Raw genomic sequence first — 22,823 nt, 5'->3', positions numbered from 1 at the left:
CTCACGATGTCTGAGCAACAGGTGCACACCTCTATTGCGCAACGCATAATTATTAAATTTCTTGCTCGTGAAGGAGTTACAGCGGCGGGAATTTGCCAAAGATTGACTGCACAGTTCGGTGATAAAACATTATCAAGGACGCATGTGTTTGCCTGGCAGAAAAAGTCCAAGGGAGGACAAGAGCATGTGGAAAATCAGCATCACAGACAAAAACATCCGTGCCGTTAAAGACATTATTCACGACGACCTACGGGCGATAGTATCATAAATTGCACAAAAAGTCGGAATCAGTTGTGGGAGTTGTTAAGCAATCATCACAAACGATCTACAGTTCCGAAAAGTGTGTTCCAGATGGGTCCCTAAAGTTTTGATCGAAAATCTGTAGTTGAGACATTTGGAGGTCTGTCGGACGCTTACAGCGAGCTTTATGTAAAAAGGTTATGCATTTTTTAGTCGGATCGTCACCTGCGACGAAACATGGGTTCACCACTACACTCCAGAATTCAAACAAGCCAGTAAGGAGTGGTGGAGGAAAGGGGAGGCAGCACCAATGAAAGCCAAGTTTCGGTTGTCAGCTGGCAAGGTTCTTTCAACCTTTTTTTCGATCACCGAGGCATTTTGCTGATTGATTTTTTGCATGAGCGACGCACAGTCAGTGATGATTACTACTGCGAACTGTTGAACAAGGCGAGAGTTGCATATCGCCGCAAAAGACGAGACAAATCGATTTGACAGGTCATCCTCCTCCACGACAATGCGCGACCCCATACTGCAGCTCTAGCTGTCTCCGAGATACAGGAAAAGCACTGGACTAAACTTGACCATCCTCCTTACAGCCCGGACTAATCGCTCTGCGATTTCCATTTATTCGGACCGCTTAAAGAAGCTCTAGGAGGGTGACGATTTGAAGATGGCGAGAGTGTGGAAGACTTCGTGCGCAACTGGCTGATGACACGATCCAGTTCTTTTTATGATAAGGGCATCAAAAAGCAGCCCTTTCGCTGGGACAAATGCATTTTCAAAAAAAAAAATGGTTCAAATGGCTCTGAGCACTTTGGGACTTAACATCTGTGGTCATCAGTCCCCTAGAACTTAGAACTACTTAAACCTAACTAACCTACGGACTTCACACACATCCATGCCCGAGGCAGGATTCGAACCTGCACCCGTAGCAGTCACGCGGTTCCGGACTGAGCGCCTAGAACCGCTAGACCACCGCGGCCGGCGCATTTTCAAAGCAGGAGACTATGTGGAAAAATAAATTGTAATTGCCTCGAGTTTTTCAATAAATGAATTTAAATAAAAAATAAAATCTCGTTTATATTTGATCCGCCCTCGTGCTTGTTATTTTTTCCGCATTTGATACTGTCCCCCAATAAGAACTTCTGTATATTTAGCCAGTAATAATACCGCCGTCGACGAGACGTCAAATCCTAATCCTCCTCTCTTCTTTAACTTCCTACGGAAACAAACAGTTTATATGCAACCAAACTAACTTCGCTGTGTATTGTTTCAACCTACGTCTGCTCCAGCAGATCCATTCCTAAACAAAGCTCCACTCCAAAAGAAAGCTGCCATCGAACAATAGCGGGGACTAAATCACTGTGCACACAAATTCGAAAGTCGAAATCGCAGGTATTAGCAACAGCCGCCGCTGTATCGCGAGCAGCTGCGTTAAAAAGACAACGTCTGTATATTAACACGGAACTTGCGACACTCCACGTCTAGGCGCCACTGGACCAGAGCTCTTCCTCCCACGAGACTCTGCTTCCAATGCCGGCCATACTAGCCCATGGTCGTTCTCATCGGTTGTGCCCCTTCTATAGTTCGTAAGAAGCTGCCACCTAGCAGACCCACATTCGTAAAAACATTTGTTGACGATTATACATTATTCTCGGATTTTAGGTGTGCACCTCCCTCTCCGGCCCCCTAAGTCAGTCGACATACGGAATATCAGCTCTGTGCAGGTCTTCCGAAACTCCTGCTGAAAGGAAGGATAATTTGGGTTTAACATTCTGTTCACAACGAGATCATCAAGAGACGGAGCACATTATCGGATTGGGGAAGAAGTCAGCGTGCCTTTCAAAGGAACCATCCCGTTACTTGCCTTTAGCGAGTCAAGGAAATCACGGAAGAGCCCAGTCAGGATGGTGAGATTGCGATTTGAACTGGTGTCCTGCCGAAACGAATTCAGTGTCTTCTTATAACCGTGTTACATTTATACATATTATAAAATTGGATGCATGTATGTTCCACATCTCCTCCTAAACCACTGGACCGATTTCAACCAAAACAGGTACCTATATCCCTTACTGTTAGACAACAATATCTGTGGGGATAAAAGCCACCTCCCTGTCATTTTTCAAGAGATATGACGTCATATACAATGAAATGCGTGAAGAACTGTTGCATCATGCATGACGTTTAGTTTTATTACTTCTGTGCTACTAGCTGTATTCGCAATAAATTTCGCAGACAGTATCCACATATGTCGCCAGATACACCTACAAATTTATGTCACGGACCACACACATTTCAGGAGATATGACGCCATAAACACTGAGATGCTTGAAAAAATGCGCACGGCGTATGAAGTCTTAATGCCTTTACTTTTTACTACTAAGACACTCCCACAGTCGAGACAACTTAAGCAAATCCGTGGCACATGGCAGCCCTTTTCATAGCTTTCAACTCCGAAGCACAAAAGGCTGTAGGCGAAAACTGGAGCTGTGTATAGATCTATGAGGGAGTGTTGTCATAGAAACGTTTACAAAACCGCTTTGTAGAGAGACGAAGCAGTTGCGCCCAGCGTACAGAAACTGTTTTATAATTTCAAAGATGTTTTCACAAATACATGGAAATGAAAGTTTTTCGATATTACGCTACAAACGTGTTTCATATTTCGTTTTGGTTTCTAACTGAAAATTGGAAAAATGAATACCTGGTCAATGCCATGTTTGTCAGCTAGTAGCTATCATAAAAAAGTTTGTTGCACCAAACCACAAAAGTTGTCTTTATTAATCTGCAGCTACTTTCAACCTTGAGGTCTTCATTCGGCAGAACTTCTAAAAATTTTGCCGCGCGGGATTAGCCGAGTGGTCTCAGGCGCTGCAGTCACGGACTGTGCGGCTGATCCCAGCAGAGGTTCGAGTCCTCCCTCGGGCATGGGTGTGTGTGTTTGTCCTTAGGATAATTTAGGTTAAGTAGTGTGGAAGCTTAGGGAATGAGGACCTTAGCACTTAAGTCCGATAAGATTTCAAACACATTTCACATTTCTAAACATTTTCATGTTCAAAATATCATGTCTACAAATTTCAGATGTCTGTATATACTCCTATAAATAAAGAAAAGTGTCCGTTTGTTTGTTTGTAATTCGTACAAATCTACAGTTTTATCTCGATCTTCATGAAATTTTGCACACTTTACCCTCTAGACCAGAGGAAGATCACTGTCTACAGCGTAATTTTTTCCACCGTGTAAAATCTCTGGGGATTGATCGGTGAGAGGATACGGAACAAAAAAGGTCTAATGAGCTTATGTCCGGAAATGTAATATTTCCATGCAAGAGACCTAATGTTGTGTCCGATTCACTTCTCTTGCTAACTCACCTTGTACACAATGGTTCCGTATTCGAATGGAGAGCTTGCCGACATGGTGTTTACTTACGGAAAGGCCAATGGCAACGGGCGGCGGGCAGCATGGTTGTATCAGGAGACATATACCAGACGACAGCAACCACAGCATTCAGTGTTTGCAATAGTGTTTCACCATTGTCTGAGACACGGTCGTTTCAGGAAGAAGGAAATTATGAAGGACGTACCCGGAATGTTCGGACACCAGACTTGGAGGAAAATGTGATTAACACTGTGGAAGGTGATCACCTTGTCCGTACCTGGTAGTTGGCCCGCCAGTGTAGGGTAAGCCAAACGAACGTGTGGGACATTCTCCATGGCAACTGTTACTACCCTTATCACTTACAGCGTGTGCAGGGCTTACTAGCGGAGACTTTCGACGTCGGGAGAAGTTTTATCACTCTTTTCTTCACCAGGCTACCACGATTCCGGGATTTGTGTCATCGATCTACTAACTCACAGATGAGGCCACCCATACGCGGAGTGGTATCTTCAACTTTCATAACAGTGTTCTGTGGGATAGTATGCAGAACCCCAAGGTATGGTGACAGCGAATTATCAGCATCGGTGCAGCTGGAATGTGTGAGCCGGGATAACTCGCGACCATACTTTGGAACCAGTCTTCCTTCCACGTCGCCTGACAGGCCGGAAACATCGGCATTTCTTGCTGATGACTTTGCCTCCCCTGCTGGAAGAAGTGCCGTTGATGATTCGAAAGATTATGTGGCTGCTGCATGATGGTGCTCCAGCCCACTTCGCCGTCAGCGTCCCGACGTATCTCAACCGTGTCTTCCTTGGTCGATGGATCGGACGAAGGAGTCCAGTTGGATGACCTGCTCGTTCACCGGATGTCAGCCCATGTGATTACTGGTTATGGTGCCAATTCAAAAGTATCGTGAATGCAGAGCCCAATCCAGGAGCGGAGACACTGGATCAGTTTATTCATGGTACCTGCGACACTGTTCGGATGCAGCCTGGGCGATGTGGATGTGTAAGACAGAACATGCTATGGCACCTATACGCATGCGTTGAGGCACATGGAAACCATTTTCAATACATGATGCAACTGTGGCTGCATGGTACAGCGCGCATTAGAGCGCAGTCTCTGTAACAATGTCTGATTGAATAAAGGGTCTCTAGCATGAAAACCATGCATTACCGGGCATAAGTTCATTAGAACTTTTTTGTTCCGTATCCTCTCATAGATCAATTCCTAGAGTTTGTACACTGTGGAAAAAAATTGCCCTATATGTAAGATTTCGTAATCTGACTCGAAACATATGTGTGTGTAATATATAAAGGGGAAAGGTTGTTACCAAAAGTCTCTTCACGATCACCTAATAAACTTTTGGTCCGGCGTAGCCTATATGTTCCTCTTTTTTTAATACACACTATACGTATATGCATGTACAGGGTGTTACAAAAAGGTACGGCCAAACATTCAGGAAACATTCCTCACACACAAATAAAGAAAAGATGTTATGTGGACATGTGTCCGGAAACGCTTAATTTCCATGTTAGAGCTCATTTTAGTTTCGTCAGTATGTACTGTACTTCCTCGATTCACCGCCAGTTGGCCCAATTGAAGGAAGGTAATGTTGGCTTCGGTGCTTGTGTTGACATGCGACTCATTGCTCTACAGTACTAGCATCAAGCACATCAGTACGTAGCATCAACAGGTTAGTGTTCATCACGAACGTGGTTTTGCAGTCAGTGCAATGTTTACAAATGCGGAGTTGGCAGATGCCCACTTGATGTATGGATCAGCACGGGACAATAGCCGTGGCGCGGTACGTTTGTATCGAGACAGATTTCCAGAACGAAGGTGTCCCGACAGCAAGGCGTTCGAAGCAATTGATCGGCGCCTTAGGGAGCACGGAACATTCCAGCCTATGACTCTCGACTGGGGAAGACCTACAGTAGAACGATGAGGACACCTGCAATGGACGAGGCAATTCTTCGTGCAGTTGACGATAACCCTAATGTCAGCGTCAGAGAAGTTGCTGCTGTACAAGGTAACGTTGACCACGTCACTATATGGAGAGTGCTACGGGAGAACCAGTTGATTCCGTACCATGTACAGCGTGTGCAGGCACTATCAGCAGCTGATTGGCCTCCACGGTTACACTTCGGCGATTGGTTCTGAAACACGTGTGGCGGCGATGGCGAGGCATTGCAGAGTCTCTGACCAGAGAGCCATTTATCGTAGTTAGTCTGCGCTTGACCGCGCGAGTGTTGCGAGCGGTACGCTAGTAGTCGTCATGCAGAGCAGTCGGTCAGTAGTAGCAGCCCAGTGCAGTTGTGTGATGTAGTCTGTCGGCAGTAGTGGTCTAGTCCTGTCACGGTCGCGAGCGGGACGCAGTCGGCGAGCGTCGACATGGCATTCTGGTCAAGATGCTGAATGAGGTATATTGTTAATGTAGGTAACCATCAGATAACGTAAAGTTTATTTATTGTAATTAATTTTCAACAAGTGCCCCAATAATAATTTTGATTTCAAAGCAATTTTTAACAAAAAAATCATTTAATTGAACCAACGATTTCCTTCCATTTCCCTTAAAGAAAAGTTTCAGTTAAATTTCAAAAAAAAAAAAATATTATTTGCAATGCAGTTCCTCCAAGCCGTGGCCAACAATAAGAGCAGAAATTTGACGAGCAGTTTCAATGAGGTAAGAAATTAATTCTGATTTTTTTTTTTTTTTTGCACAGGGCCAAAGACCGATATTTCGGTTTAATTGAATTTTTATTGTCACTAAGATTTTCTTATCACTGAATTGACTTTCATCATTTTTGTGACAGCTTATACTTTGAGTCAGATTGCGATTCTCATTTTTTTTATTGTCATTAAATTTAATTGCTAGAGAGGTTACGCTCTGGTCCCATTACTATTAAATATTGTCTTTTTAAAATTTTTGTAGGAAGGTTACAGTTCATCCAACAATGTGTCAGTCCCCATTTCAGTGCAAATGTTCTCTTTACGGATGAGGCTTCATTCCAACGTGATCAAATTGTAAATTTTCACAATCAACATGTGTGGGCTGACGAGAATCCGCACGCAATTGTGCAATCACGTTATCAACACAGATTTTCTGTGAACGTTTGGGCAGGCATTGTTGATGATGTCTCGATTGGGCCCCATGTTCTTCCTCCTACGCTCAATGGAGCACGTTATCATGATTTCATATGGGATACACTACCTGTGCTGCTACAACATGTGCCTTTACAAGTACGACACAACATGTGGTTCATGCACGATGGAGCTCCTGCACATTTCAGTCGAAGTGTTCGTACGCTTCTCAACAACAGATTCGGTGACCGATGGATTGGCAGAGGCGGACCAATTCCATGGCTCTCCTGACCTCAACTCTCTTGACTTTCATTTATAGGGGCATTTGAAAGCTCTTGTCTACGCAACCCCGATACCAAATGTAGAGACTCTTCGTGCTCGTATTGTGGACGGCTGTGATGCAATACGCCATTCTCCAGGGCTGCATCACCGCATCAGGGATTCCATGCGACGGAGGGTGGATGCATGTATCCTCGCTAACGGAGGACATTTTGAACATTTCCTGTAACAAAGTGTTTGAAGTCACGCTGGTACATTCTGTTGCTGTGTGTTTCCATTGCATGATTAATGTGATTTGAAGAGAAGTAATACAATGAGCTCTAACTTGGAAAGTAAGCGTTTGCGGACGCATGTCCACATAACATATTTTCTTTCTTTGTGCGTGAGGAATGTTTCCTGAAAGTTTGGCCGTACCTTTTTGTAACACTCTGTATATTCAAACATCTCGAAAAGTGCTTGTCCGATTTACTTCAAACTTCTTGATCGACATGCTTCAAATTTCTACGTTCTGAAGAAATAATGAAAAACCTGAATGAAGAATTAGATGCTCAACAAACGAAATATATCGTAGTAAACGAACCGTAATTACTCCTGTCGCGAGAATAAACTATATCAGGACTACCCGTCTTGGAAGTAGTACCACAAGATTGCGGGATGAGCGAAAGATCGTAATTTGACAGAAACATTATTTCAAACTCTTATTCTGATTAGTTGCCGCTTTTACACACGACATATACAGTAGAATATACACTCCTGGAAATTGAAATAAGAACACCGTGAATTCATTGTCCCAGGAAGGGGAAACTTTATTGACGCATTCCTGGGGTCAGATACATCACATGATCACACTGACAGAACCACAGGTACATAGACACAGGCAACAGAGCATGCACAATGTCGGCACTAGTACAGTGTATATCCACCTTTCGCAGCAATGCAGGCTGCTATTCTCCCATGGAGACGATCGTAGAGATGCTGGATGTAGTCCTGTGGAACGGCTTGCCATGCCATTTCCACCTGGCGCCTCAGTTGGACCAGCGTTCGTGCTGGACGTGCAGACCGCGTGAGACGACGCTTCATCCAGTCCCAAACATGCTCAATGGGGGACAGATCTGGAGATCTTGCTGGCCAGAGTAGTTGACTTACACCTTCTAGAGCACGTTGGGTGGCACGGGATACATGCGGACGTGCATTGTCCTGTTGGAACAGCAAGTTCCCTTGCCGGTCTAGGAATGGTAGAACGATGGGTTCGATGACGGTTTGGATGTACCGTGCACTATTCAGTGTCCCCTCGACGATCACCAGTGGTGTACGGCCAGTGTAGGAGATCGCTCCCCACACCATGATGCCGGGTGTTGGCCCTGTGTGTCTCGGTCGTATGCAGTCCTGATTGTGGCGCTCACCTGCGCGGCGCCAAACACGCATACGACCATCATTGGCACCAAGGCAGAAGCGACTCTCATCGCTGAAGACGACACGTCTCCATTCGTCCCTCCATTCACGCCTGTCGCGACACCACTGGAGGCGGGCTGCACGATGTTGGGGCGTGAGCGGAAGACGGCCTAACGGTGTGCGGGACCGTAGCCCAGCTTCATGGAGACGGTTGCGAATGGTCCTCGCCGATACCCCAGGAGCAACAGTGTCCCTAATTTGCTGGGAAGTGGCGGTGCGGTCCCCTACGGCACTGCGTAGGATCCTACGGTCTTGGCGTGCATCCGTGCGTCGCTGCGGTCCGGTCTCAGGTCGACGGGCACGTGCACCTTCCGCCGACCACTGGCGACAACATCGATGTACTGTGGAGACCTCACGCCCCACGTGTTGAGCAATTCGGCGGTACGTCCTCCCGGCCTCCCGCATGCCCACTATACGCCCTCGCTCAAAGTCCGTCAGCTGCACATACGGTTCACGTCCACGCTGTCGCGGCATGCTACCAGTGTTAAAGACTGCGATGGAGCTCCGTATGCCACGGCAAACTGGCTGACACTGACGGCGGCGGTGCACAAATGCTGCGCAGCTAGCGCCATTCGACGGCCAACACCGCGGTTCCTGGAGTGTCCGCTGTGCCGTGCGTGTGATCATTGCTTTTACAGCCCTCTCGCAGTGTCCGGAGCAAGTATGGTGGGTCTGACACAACGGTGTCAATGTGTTCTTTTTTCCATTTCCAGGAGTGTATTTCAGTCTATGTTTCAGAGTTATTTTTATTATTCAAATCACTATGCCATACAAACGCTTTGGCAGGTCGTGGGTACAGTACCAAAAACAGGTGCTAGACCGCGGGCAGGTCAAAAGACCGAACAGAACCCGAGATTTCCCGAACTGTGACGTAAACTGTTCTAACAGTTCGAGTCGCAAAAACAAACATAATGTCTGACGGGATACCGCAATCACTGGTTATAAAATGATACTTATAATCCGTCCTGATTGCAAAAATGTTTATTCACATGACCGGTTTCGGTTCCTCTCGAATCGTCTTCATATCTGCAATTTCGGTTACAGGAGGAACCCGTCCACACACAGCAACCTTCACATGCTGTCACACATGTGAATTCGACCCGCGCTAAAACACAGACATACTTGAAACAGCAAAAACTGAGCTGAAACAATGAAAGGCGAAGTCTCCAAAAACACAATCAGATATTTGTCGCAAAATGTAACAACAGCTGGCGCAAATAATCATTTTTTGATACAGATGAATATTTATTGATTCGTAGCATTCCGTTGACACCCAGTTATTCAAATATGCCATTCAATTTAAAGCGACTGCAGTTTACATGGGGACTGCATTCGCTACGAGTGTCAACAAAGCACTGGGCCAATCTAAACATCTCCGGCAAAGACGGACACCGCAACTTTTAATCTACCAGGTGATCAAAAAGTCAGTATAAATTTGAAAACTGAATAAATCACGGAAAAATGCAGATAGAGAGGTACAAATTGACACACATGCTTGGAATGACATGGGGTTTTATTAGAACCAAAAAAATACAAACGTTCAAAAAATGTCCGACAGATGGCGCTTCATCTGATCAGAATAGCAATAATTAGCATAACAAAGTAAGAAAAAGCAAAAATGATGTTCTTTACAGGAAATGCTCAATATGTCCACCATCATTCCTCAACAATAGCTGTAATCGAGGAATAATGTTGCGAACAGCACTGTAAAGCATGTCCGGAGCCATCGTGAGGCATTGGCGTTGGATGTTGTCTTTCACAATCCCTAGAGATGTCGGTCGATCACGATACACTTGCGACTTCAGGTAACCCCAAAGCCAATAATTGCACGGACTGAGGTCTGGGGACCTGGGAGGCCAAGCAAGACGAAAGTGGCGGCTGAGCACACGATCATCACCAAACGACGCGCTAGAGATCTTTCACGCGCCATTTGTCGGACATTTTGTGAACTTTGGTTTTTTTTTCTAATAAAACCCCATGTCATTCCAAGCATGTGCGTCGATTTTTACCTCTCTATCTACAATCTGTATATTGAGCAAGCAGTAAAGGAAACGAAAGAAAAATTCGGAGTAGGTATTAAAATCCATGGAGAAGAAATAAAAACTTTACGGTTCGCCGATGACATTGTAATTCTGTCAGAGACAGCAGAGGACTTGGAAGAGCAGTTGAACGGAATGGACAGTGTCTTGAAAGGAGGCTATAAGATGAACATCAACAAAAGCAAAACGAGGATAATGGAATGTAATCGAATTAAGTCAGGTGATGCTGAGGGAATTAGATTAGTAAATGAGACACTTAAAGTAGTAAAGGGGTTTTGCTATTTGGGGAGCAAAATAACTGATGATGGTCGAAGTAGAGAGGATATAAAATGTAGACAGGCAATGACAAGGAAAGCGTTTCTGAAGAAGATAAATTTGTTAACATCGAGTATAGATTTAAGTGCCAGGAAGTCGTTTCTGAAAGTATTTGTGTGGAGTGTAGCCATGTATGGAAGTGAAACATGGACGATAAATAGTTTGGACAAGAAGAGAATAGAAGTTTTCGAAATGTGGTGCTACAGAAGAATGCTGAAGATTAGATGGGTAGATCACATAACTAATGAGGAGGTACTGAATAGGATTGGGGAGAAGAGGAGTTTGTGGCACAACTTTACTAGAAGAAGGGACCGGTTGGTAGGACATGTTCTGAGGCATCAACGGATCACCAGTTTAGTGTTGGAGGGCAGTGTGGAGGGTAAAAATCGTAGAGGGAGACCAAGAGATGAATATACTCAGCAGATTCAGCAGGATGTAGGCTGCAGTACGTACTGGGAGATGAAGAAGCTTGCACAGGATAGAGTAGCATGGAGAGCTGCATCAAACCAGTCTCAGGACTGAAGACCACAACAACAACAACGTCTACATTATTCCGTGGTTTATTAAGTTTTCAAATTTATACTGACTTTTTGATCACCCAGTATGTTTAACACCGTGAATATAAGTGGTCCTGGCGTATGGCCCTTCAACGAGTTTGGAATAGAACGGGCGCCAGCACGCAATGGACAGGAACGGAGGAAGGAACCCGGCCGTGACCAGTTCAAGAAGAACATCCCAGCATTCCCTTCAGCTATGCAGAGAAACAAATGAGGACGACGGGACGGAGAACTCCGCCCCTGAAGAGTACGGGTCCAGTCTGGCATCTACTGGGCCGCCTCGTCCTGCCGACAGTGAGAGAGTGAGTGGAGGGGCCCCGAGGCAGCGCAGTGCATGCGCCCGCGGCGTGCTGTGGTCCCCACGCGAGCTGCTGCCTGCCCGTGGCCAGAAGAGATGGTGGGGTGCGTGCGCCGGAGGGGGGAGGATTTGGCGACGTAGGAGGGGCTGAGGACCATGTCTAGCGGCCGTCTGGCGGAGCCGCCAGTCCGCGGGTTGGTCGGCCAGGCGGCACTCGGCACTCCTGCAAGCTGTGACAGCTCCTCATCTCACCACACCTCTCACCCGCAGCCTCTGCAGACGCCAGACATGGTGAGCGACCGGCCTCGCTCTCGGGACAACCCGGCTGCAAGGCGCAGCTTGGCGGTTCGCAGCGCCTTGCAGCTGGGTGCCCGGAGCCTCATAAGCATGCTCGAACAGTCGTGGGGATGGCGGGCGTCCAAAGCTTTTAATGGCTGTAAACTAGCATAAGGTAGTACTTCTCATTTCCACATTTAAATTTACATTTGTAGTTCGAAGAGACGCTTCAGTCTGGAACCGCGCGACCGCTACGATCGCAGGTTCGAATCCTGCCTCGGGCATGGATGTGTGTTTCATCCTTAGGTTAGTTAGGATTAAGTAGTTCTAAGTTCTAGGGGACTGATGACCTCAGATGTTAAGTCCCATAGTGCACAGAGCCATTTGAACCATTTGTAGTTTGAAGTTCGCTGTGTATCTTGGAGGAAAAGAACCCAATAGCACGTGATGTTTACCAGCTCGGTTTCACAAGCCCCAGGACTCGGGATCGAATTTTTTCCGTTCCCAGATAATTTTAATATTATATTTAGTATGAGTGATGAGTGAGTGTGTAACTTATTAGTATTTAATGGTTCATTCATTATTTTCACAATCTTCGTCCTGAAGAAAGGAGAAAAAACTTTTTTCGTAAGAAGATTTGAAATAAAAGATGGATACACAAGAACTTTCGGACAAATCTTGAGCACATCACATAGACACTCAGGGGTAAATAGTGAAAAGGTATATGAAATGGCACGATCGTGTAAAATCAGTGGATGGAACACTTAGATTCGTTAGAAGGGTTCTGGGAAAATGTAATGCATCTGTAAAGGAAACCGCGTACAAGTCACTACCGTGGCCTATTCTAGAATGCTGTCCCTGTGTTTGGAGTGTTTTTAAATATAAATGACAACAGATATCGAACAAACTTCGAGCGGCGCTGCTAGGATCGTAACAGGTTGGTGTAGCCAATACGAAACTGTAACAATAATGTTCGGGGAACTTAAATGGGATTCATCAAGTTACCTTCCATTCAGAAGGCTGTCGCACTCAGCGTCTGTTATTGATTGACGTGTAAATAATAGATTTCAGCTATCAGTCGTCCTTTCTAAATTTTATTGGCAGATCTGCCAATAAAATTGAAAAAGGACGACTGATAGCTGGAATCTGTTATTAGCTCGGTTATAAGGACGTCCGCCTCCGTAGCTGACATGGGGAGCATACAAACTTCCCCTCATCGATCTGATTCGTGTTGACAGCGTATGTAGGGCACGACTGGGACTGCGAAATACCTGAACAGGAAGACGCAACTCTCAACCGTTTTCGAGAAAATCTTTCTATATGGTCTCTCCTAGCCAAGGAGTCCGTAGGCCAGCGTGTAGGAGTCGAGTTTCACAAGCGCTAGATTTCTGGATCGAAACTTGCTTCTTCCATTCCCACGTGTTTCTAACAACATATATGCATGTTACGCCAGGAGACTGCGTGATTACGAAGAACCGTTTATGGATATAAATCAATTTTTTTCGCGATAGATAGATTGAAAAAACAATGCACATCCAAAAATTCGGCGTCCATTACACGTGTTGTTCATCGCAATAATTATTGTTTTCAATATTTTTATGATTAGCATACACATGATTTTTGCAGTGCTCCGTAGATTACACATTACACTTGTAGATTCAATAATATAAGTAAAATGACTATATTGATCTGTCCGAAAGTTCTTGTGTATCTATCTTTTATTTCAAATCTTCTTACGAAAAAATATTTTTCTCCTTTCTTCACGACGAAGATTATGAAAATAATGAATGAATCATTAAATACTGATAATTTACTCATTCACTCATCACATCATAATAAATATGAAGTTAGAATTATGTGGGAACGGAAAAAATTCAATCCCCAGACCTGGCGCTTGTGAAACGGAGCCATTACACGCTCACCTACGGACTCCTTGGTTTGGAGCGGCCGTACAAAGTATATGAGCACGCCTGAAATTTTCAGAGTCGACTTGCTCGAAAACGAATTAGCGTTGAGTCTTCTTGTTTAGGTATGTTGAAGTCTTAGTCGTTACGTACGCAGCCTATCAGACCGAATCAAATAGGTGTGGAGAAGTTCGCGCGGTCCCCTTATGAGAGGTCAGCCAGTCTGTCTGCCACGCGGAGGACACAGGTTCAATTCCTGGCACTTCCAGGGATTTTACCGTGGTTGGAGACTGGAACGGGATGCTTTCGACCTAATTATGCCTACTGAACAGTGCTACTCACCTGAAAGACGCCACATGGCACAAGATGATAGGGCAGTCGGTCGGCATTTCTCGGCTCTGGGCCTGATCGCAAAATTTAGTTTTTTAGTTTTCTGTTACTAGAAGACCATCGTAAGTGTATCTTGCGTCGAGATCATGACAACAAAATAAAAATAATTATGACGTGCAGGGAGTCATATAGACAATTTTACCATTGTTCAAAACGCAAACGGAATAGAAAAGAAAATCGATAACATTGGTATGATTTGCCCTCCGCCATGCACTGTCCAGTGGCTCTCGAAGTACATACGCAGATGTAGGTCAATGTATAAGTAGATTTAAGCAACGGAATGACAATTTCACTGAGTAGCGGAGGGTATTTTTCTTAAAAAATTCCCTGGAAGATTAGTACCCTGTTGCGGACGAACTTAACGTTTCATGGACAATGTTCTTTCCATCTGCGCTTAGTTGTACGACCATTGACCACAGAAAGCAATGTTATGGGTTTGAGTCCCGGTCGGGAACAATTTTTTAATCTGTCTGGGGATTTGTAGAGTTGAACTGTAAGTTGGACAGTGAGGCGTGATTGGGTAGCTTATCTGGTGCGCGCAGCTCCTACGAAAGCGTTTGGATTCGGCCCCGAGTTCGTTACACAGATTTAATGTCATGAAGACTGAAAAAACCCTTTCCGACCTATAGTGTACCCAGTAAGTTACCTTACAGAGGGGTAAATATAGAACCGCCACTATTTTCCCCCTTTGCCACCCCATTCGCAGATATTACGCGGGGAGAGCAATAGCCGACATTCTTCCATATACGCTCGAAAAGTTTCTAATCGCCCTGCAGAGCGCATTATGCGAGGCGCATGTGGTATGAGATGCTTAGGCAGGTACGCGACCACACGGGGGAGTTGTTGACACGCAGAGCGCGATTCATTATCCTGTTACACTGCACGGTGACTCGTTCAAACACACGAAAGGAATTTCGGGAGTGCCTCAGGGAAAAGCGAGAAGATCACAACAGTTGACGCAGTATGCTAATGGCGCATTGGAAAGTATTATTAGCAGTCGCAGACTTTTGCAGCTGGCGCTGTTGTACAAATAGACGTTAAACGCCAAACATTGTAGTAATACTTGTTCAGGAGAGTGTCCCAGCCTTACTTCGTGATGTAGCTCAGAGTAAATTATTGCTTTTGACTAAACCTAAAAGCGTTGATTCCGTCCACCGTTCAATAAATCACTCGCAAAATGAGGAAGAAGGGAGGCTACATTTAATGAGTGCTGGAGCATTTGGAGCAGGCAAGCGAATGATATTGGCCTGTTTTAAGGAATTCGCTTCAATTGATGCAGGTATGCCTCGAGTACCGAAATCAGTATGGCAGAGCAGATGTTTGAACTCAGTTACACTAGGATACTAATCTTATGTCTTATCGCCTGCGGCACTACGTCTGTAAATCTTTGGGAGAACTTTTTTATCTGAACTAGCTGGGACCGTCGATCTCCTGTACAAATGCAAATCTGCATGATCTTGAAATCCAGAAACAAATTAAATGATATGTCTTAAATACCACATACGTTATTTTTATTTTCAAATAAAGACAAAAATTACACATTTTTTCATAAAAATGTAGACTAGACATTAAAAAAAGCAGTGAGTATTATATATATTAATCAGAAAGTTTCTTTTGAGTTAGATTCATGTGCAATTAGGCAGCTATTTCACAAGCAATACAGAGTACTTCGGCCGTAGTTTTCCCGCTTGGCATTCCAAATTAGGGATTTTCTCTGCCTCGTGATGACTGGGTGTTCTGTGATGTCCTTAGGTTAGTTAGGTTTAAGTAGTTCTAAGTTCTAGGGGACTGATGACCATAGATGTTAAGTCCCATAGTGCTCAGAGCCATTTGAACCATTTGAACCATTCCAAATTAACCAGCTGCATTGTTACCTTTTTATTTGTCATAACCTCTTCAGACTGAGCGCCAATTTCGTCAACTAATCCATCATCACTAATATCATTGTCTACTGTCGAACGAACGGCAATAATTTCGTCATCAGAAATCATACCGTGCCAATGTCATTATCATTTTGCAGCCAGTCATTTATAAAACCTATGCATGGACTTCCTGAAATCTTAGCAGTGCTTCAACGCCAAATTGAGTAGCAAAATATTTCAACAATTCTCTTTTATCCATGGTATGCAGTACATCTAACTTTTGGTCAATGGAAACTACCACCTTCACCTTTTCTGGTGTCATTTTACACCTGTAATAAACTGTACAATCCAGTGTCAACTTGTTAACTGACACCTTACTAGACTCTGTGTACGCCAGTTAGTTGGTTTTAAATTTAACGATTTTCGCGGTAGTTTCTTGATTCTATTATCCTCTGAGTACCAACAATTGTACCGTCACTGTACTAAAATACAAAAAAAGATGCGCATGAACCAGGTAGGACCGGATAAACGAGGTTCCATTACACTAATTCCTCAAGACTCACATGCAGACAACGCAAATGATAGACTTGCTCATTTACCATAAACCAGGGATAGTCCGTATTCCTCCCCAGATACTTCTTACAAAATTTTCAACAGCATGTAGATGTTCAAGTTTGCAGGACTCGTAATGTTGGACTGAGAGCAGCAAGCATTTATTAAGAAAGGTAGAGAAAATGGTCACAGGCTTACTTGATGGGAGGATTTATGTTTCGCTGTAAAACTTGAAATGGCAAATTTGATGAAAAACATACAGTGTTTCATAACGACTTCCAAGGAAGGGTGTTCAGACTTGTCTACAACTAGTCTTCAGCTTGCTAAATGTCCCTTTTATGTAGATTATGTAGCAAAAATTTATAAAAAAAGATAAGTCACGCAGTGACGCACAAGCAATTCCCAAATTTTCATCCTTGTATTAAAGAAATCCCCCCCCCCCCCCCCATGAACCATGGACATTGCCGTTGGTGGGGAGGCTTGCGTGCCTCAGCGATACAGATAGCCGTACCGTAGGTGCAACCACAACGGAGGGGTATCTGTTGAGAGGTCAGACAAACGTGTGGTTCCTGAAGAGGGGCAGCAGCCTTTTCAGTAGTTGCAAGGGCAACAGTCTGGATGATTGACTGATCTGGCCTTGTAACAATAACCAAAACGGCCTTGCTGTGCTGGTACTGCGAACGGCTGAAAGCAAGGGGAAACTACAGCCGTAATTTTTCCCGAGGGCATGCAGCTTTACTGTATGATCAAATGATGATGGCGTCCTCTTGGGTAAAATATTCCGGAGGTAAAATAGTCCCCCATTCGGATCTCCGGGCGGGGACTACTCAAGAGGACGTCGTTATCAGGAAAAAGAAAACTGGCGTTCTACGGATCGGAGCGTGGAATGTCAGATCCCTTAATCGGGCAGGTAGGTTAGAAAATTTAAAAAGGGAAATGGATAGGTTAAAGTTAGATATAGTGGGAATTAGTGAAGTTCGGTGGCAGGAGGAACAAGACTTCTGGTCAGGTGACTACAGGGTTATAAACACAAAATCAAATAGGGGGAATGCAGGAGTAGGTTTAATAATGAATAGGAAAATAGGAATGCGGGTAAGCTACTACAAACAGCATAGTGAACGCATTATTGTGGCCAAGATAGATACGAAGCCCACACCTACTACAGTAGTACAAGTTTATATGCCAACTAGCTCTGCAGATGACGAAGAAATTGAAGAAATGTATGATGAAATAAAAGAAATTATTCAGATAGTGAAGGGAGACGAAAATTTAATAGTCATGGGTGACTGGAATTCGAGTGTAAAAAAAGGGAGAGAAGGAAACGTAGTAGGTGAATATGGATTGGGGCTAAGAAATGAAAGAGGAAGCCGCCTGGTAGAATTTTGCACAGAGCACAACATAATCATAGCTAACACTTGGTTTAAGAATCATGAAAGAAGATTGTACACATGGAAGAACCCTGGAGATACTAAAAGGTATCAGATGGATTATATAATGGTAAGACAGAGATTTAGGAACCAGGTTTTAAATTGTAAGACATTTCCAGGGCCAGATGTGGACTCTGACCACAATCTATTGATTATGACCTGTAGATTAAAACTGAAGAAACTGCAAAAAGGTGGGAATTTAAGGAGATGGGACCTGGATAAACTGAAAGAACCAGAGGTTGTACAGAGTTTCATGGAGAGCATAAGGGAACAATTGACAGGAATGGGGGAAAGAAATACAGAAGAAGAAGAATGGGTAGCTTTGAGGGATGAAGTAGTGAAGGCAGCAGAGGATCAAGTAGGTAAAAAGACGAGGGCTAGTAGAAATCCTTGGGTAACAGAAGAAATATTGAATTTAATTGATGAAAGGAGAAAATATAAAAATGAAGTAAATGAAGCAGGCAAAAATGAATACAAACGTCTCAAAAATGAGATCGACAGGAAGTGCAAAATGGCTAAGCAGGGATGGCTAGAGGACAAATGTAAGGATGTAGAGGCTTATCTCACTAGGGGTAAGATAGATACTGCCTACAGGAAAATTAAAGAGATCTTTGGAGATAAGAGAACGACTTTTATGAATATTAAGAGCTCAGATGGAAACCCAGTTCTAAGCAAAGAAGGGAAAGCAGAAAGGTGGAAGGAGTATATAGATGGTCTATACAAGGGCGATGTACTTGAGGACAATATTATGGAAATGGAAGAGGATGTAGATGAAGATGAAATGGGAGATACGATACTGCGTGAAGAGTTTGACAGAGCACTGAAAGACCTGAATCGAAACAAGGCCCCGGGAGTAGACAACATTCCATTGGAACTACTGACGGCCCTGGGAGAGCCAGTCCTGACAAAACTCTACCATTTGGTGAGCAAGATGTATGAAACAGGCGACATACCCTCAGACTTCAAGAAGAATATAATAATTCCAATCCCAAAGAAAGCAGGTGTTGACAGATGTGAAAATTATCGAACTATCAGTTTAATAAGTCACAGCTGCGAAATACTAACACGAATTCTTTACAGACGAATGGAAAAACTAGTAGAAGCCAACCTCGGGGAAGATCAGTTTGGATTCCGTAGAAATGTTGAAAAACGTGAGGCAATACTGACTTTACGACTTATCTTAGAAGAAAGATTAAGGAAAGGCAAACCTACGTTGCTAGCATTTGTAGACTTAGAGAAAGCTTTTGACAATGTTGACTGGAATACTCTCTTTCAAATTCTGAAGGTGGCAGGGGTAAAATACAGGGAGCGAAAGGCTATTTACAATTTGTACAGAAACCAGATGGCAGTTATAAGAGTCGAGGGACATGAAAGGGAAGTAGTGGTTGGGAAGGGAGTAAGACAGGGTTGTAGCCTCTCCCCGATGTTGTTCAATCTGTATATTGAGCAAGCAGTAAAGGAAACAAAAGAAAAATTCGGAGTAGGTATTAAAATCCATGGAGAAGAAATAAAAACTTTGAGGTTCGCCGATGACATTGTAATTCTGTCAGAGACAGCAAAGGACTTGGAAGAGCAGTTGAATGGAATGGACAGTGTCTTGAAAGGAGGATCGGTTGGTAGGACATGTTGTGAGGCATCATGGGATCACCAGTTTAGTATTGGAGGGCAGCGTGGAGGGTAAAAATCGTAGAGGGAGACCAAGAGATGAATACAAACAAAAAATCTAAGCAGATTCAGAAGGATGTAGGTTGCAGTAGGTACTGGGAGATGGAGAAGCTTGCACAGGATAGAGTAGCATGGAGAGCTGCATCAAACCAGTCTCAGGACTGAAGACCAGAACAACAACAACATTAAAGAAATCTTAAGTATCCTCTTCCGTGGAGATTACAGTGCTCTGTACAGATATATAGGAAGTAATACGCTTCTGTACTCGAATTTCCTTCGGGATATTAAGAGAAGTCCATCCCGTGATGCTTAGTGTGCAACTTTTTACACTGGTGGCTTTTCAGCACTTGCGTGACGCTGATTAAAAAATCGTGTGAGGTATCGAGCAGCTACCCTTTGGACCTTGTCCTGATAAGTCAAGTTTGTTTTGGCTTTTACGCGGAAGAAAAGTTTTAAAGCATTGGTCCGAGTGATGATTTTGTGAGCGACAGCCTTCGTCGGTTAGTTCCTATTTCTTTACGGCATAGATGGCTTTCTTGGAAGCCTCTTTGTGTTTCACTCCCGTAGCAGATCTCTGTGGTTGATCAGCAATGAAAGGCACCAGCAGTTTCAGATGTTTTATTTTATTTTCATGCTTTACGTTAAATTTACTTACGCTGAAACTGCAGATAATAGATCGACTGGACATCGTCTCGTTTTTGTAGCCCTGTGACCACTCTACATACATTCGCGTCCTTAGCGAATAGCACCAAAGACTCTCCAAAGCCATATTATAAATCATTAATTTGTCTTGTATTAAACATTGTCCGTTCTATTAACGGAAGGAACGCCGGTGGTCTAACTGTGAGTTTGTGCGAGATGCCTTTAGTAGCCATCATGTAAGTGACATCCGCGTGTCTGCAGGGATTCCCGATATTCACGACAAACAGATTTTTAGTACTGTGTCCATCCTCAGTAAATGTAAGAGTATTTATTGGAAAAATTGTCGAGCGTCAAAAATAAACAAGAGTATGCAGCGTACTATTGGACAAATATGGTATTTGTACATGCACTTTTATCCGTATGGTTAGAGCATTGTGCTGCATACACTTGTTTGTTTTTGACGCTCACTAATAATACAACAATGCTAATCTTCTGAAGGAGGGCACTAGGTGCCTGAAACAGGTCGAGAAATAAAATGTCTTTTATGCAACTGGTTGCTGATTTATTCAACAAAAATAGGTTATTGTTTATGTCCTTAACACATTCACTATTTCTGCTGAGTTTCTTCTGGTGCCAAAACAACTGACATTGGCGAACATTTTTGTCGCAAATCACGTACGTCGCGTAGATCTGTGAATAATTTGTACTCTCCTTTCTTTGTAAAATTTCGATATCTCATGTTAATCCTGTTGGTAGTGTCACACATTCGTGGAGGATTCTAGCGAACATTATATCGCAAATAATTTTAGGTAGCAGTGGCCTATAAAATTTTTATAACGTATTTAATAATTACTGTTAGTGTGTATACAGTATGTAGTGTCCATTTGCAGTATTTTTCGAGATAAACATACTATTTCTTTGTGGTAATTACAGTAAATTCACTTCTGACTTACGTTTCATACATGTGTCAAATGCTTCTAACAATAGACCGAGCGAGGTGGCGCAGTGGTTAGACACTGGACTCGCATTCGGGAGGACGACGGTTCAATCCCGCGTCCGGCCATCCTGATTTAGGTTTTTCGTGATTTCCCTAAATCGCTCCAGGCAAATGTCGGGATGGTTCCTTTCAAGGGGCACGGCCGACTTCCTTCCCCGTCCTTCCCTAATCCGATGAGACCGATGACCTCGCTGTCTGGTCTCCTTCCCCAAACAACCAACCAACCAACCTCTAACAATAGACTCGTGCGCTACATAAGATTCCTAAAAGCAAGTCTTACACCAAAAGACTTCACCGACAAAAAAAAAGAGTGCATTACATGATGTCTCCTACGTACAGTACAACGAAACTGATTATTAGTTTCCAGAATGAGATTTTCACTCTGCAGCGGAGTGTGCGCTGATATGAAACTTTCTGGCAGATTAAATCTGTGTGCCCGACCGAGACTCGAACTCGGGACCTTTGCCTTTCGCGGGCAAGTGCTCTATCTTTTTTTTTTTTTTTTTTTAACCATCTGAGCTACCGAAGCACGACTCACGCCCGGTCCTCACAGCTTTACTTCTGCCAGTATTCGTCTCCTACCTTCCAAACTTTACAGAAGCTCCCCTGCGAGCACTTGCCCGCGAAAGGCAAAGGCCCCGAGTTCGAGTCTCGGTCGGGCACACAGTTTTAATCTGCCGGGAAGTTTGATTATTAGTTGTAAATTTCACTTTAACTGTAACATTTCTGAAATCTTACAGTTAATTCATTGTTTCGTGTCTTACGAATTTTCCAGCGACTTCTGAATTTATTATTTTTCAGAGTGCTATACCTTCATATTGCCGTCCTTAACGATGATGGCATGTTGACTGATGATGGCCTTGTGAGCTGTAAAACGCTTAACAAGATAAATAAATTCAGTTAAAAATCCTCACTTTGTTTTGTACTTAAATATGAATTTGATCTTACTAAGCCGCGCGGGGTAGCCGAGTGGTTGGGTGCCTTGTCACGGTTCGCGCGGCTCCCTCCCTCGGAGGTTCGGGTCCTTCCTCGGGCATGGGTGTGTGTGTTGTCCATAGCGTAAGCTATTTTAAGTTAGATTAAGTAGTGTGTAAGCTTAGGAACCGATGACCTCGGCAGTTTGGTACCACAAGACCTTACCATAAATCTCCAAATTTTGATCTCACTAACAACAGAAGACTTCATTAATGCATTAATTTCGTTTGTGGAACACTAACTATACTTGAAACAATTACGACGAATCATGTTAGGCTGACAGTGTAATGAAACAGTGTAATACCACATTTTTAATATGCAGTAGTCCAGTCATATTTCTTCTTTCTTCGTTTCGACCAACTAGGGGCCACGTCATTTCGAATGTGTCTTTTTCTGAGCTTTGACTACTGCCCGTTGATCCAGCATTCGTTCCGGCGTTGTTCTTTTTCCTCTCCGGCCCACGCCTTCCCTGTCTTCAACTTCAACTTTTTCTG

General features: G+C 43.8%; 1 protein-coding gene across 1 annotated transcript in view; it reads left to right on the top strand.

Annotated features, from left to right (window-relative positions):
• Positions 1 to 11,780: 11,780 nt before the first annotated feature.
• The window catches only part of LOC124805048 (LIRP), a 59,268-nt gene continuing 48,225 nt past the window's right edge, over positions 11,781 to 22,823 (top strand). Inside the window, exon 1 of the mRNA XM_047265469.1 lies at positions 11,781 to 11,930. Within this exon, the coding sequence (XP_047121425.1) occupies positions 11,796 to 11,930 (135 nt within the window). The 5' untranslated portion in view covers positions 11,781 to 11,795. The remainder of the gene's footprint in view (positions 11,931 to 22,823) is intronic.

This window comes from Schistocerca piceifrons, chromosome 7 (genome assembly GCF_021461385.2).
Source record: "Schistocerca piceifrons isolate TAMUIC-IGC-003096 chromosome 7, iqSchPice1.1, whole genome shotgun sequence".
Lineage (NCBI taxonomy): Eukaryota > Metazoa > Arthropoda > Insecta > Orthoptera > Acrididae > Schistocerca > Schistocerca piceifrons.
The sequence above is the reverse complement of the archived record's forward strand: the minus strand, read 5'-3'. Positions and strand labels throughout refer to the sequence as shown.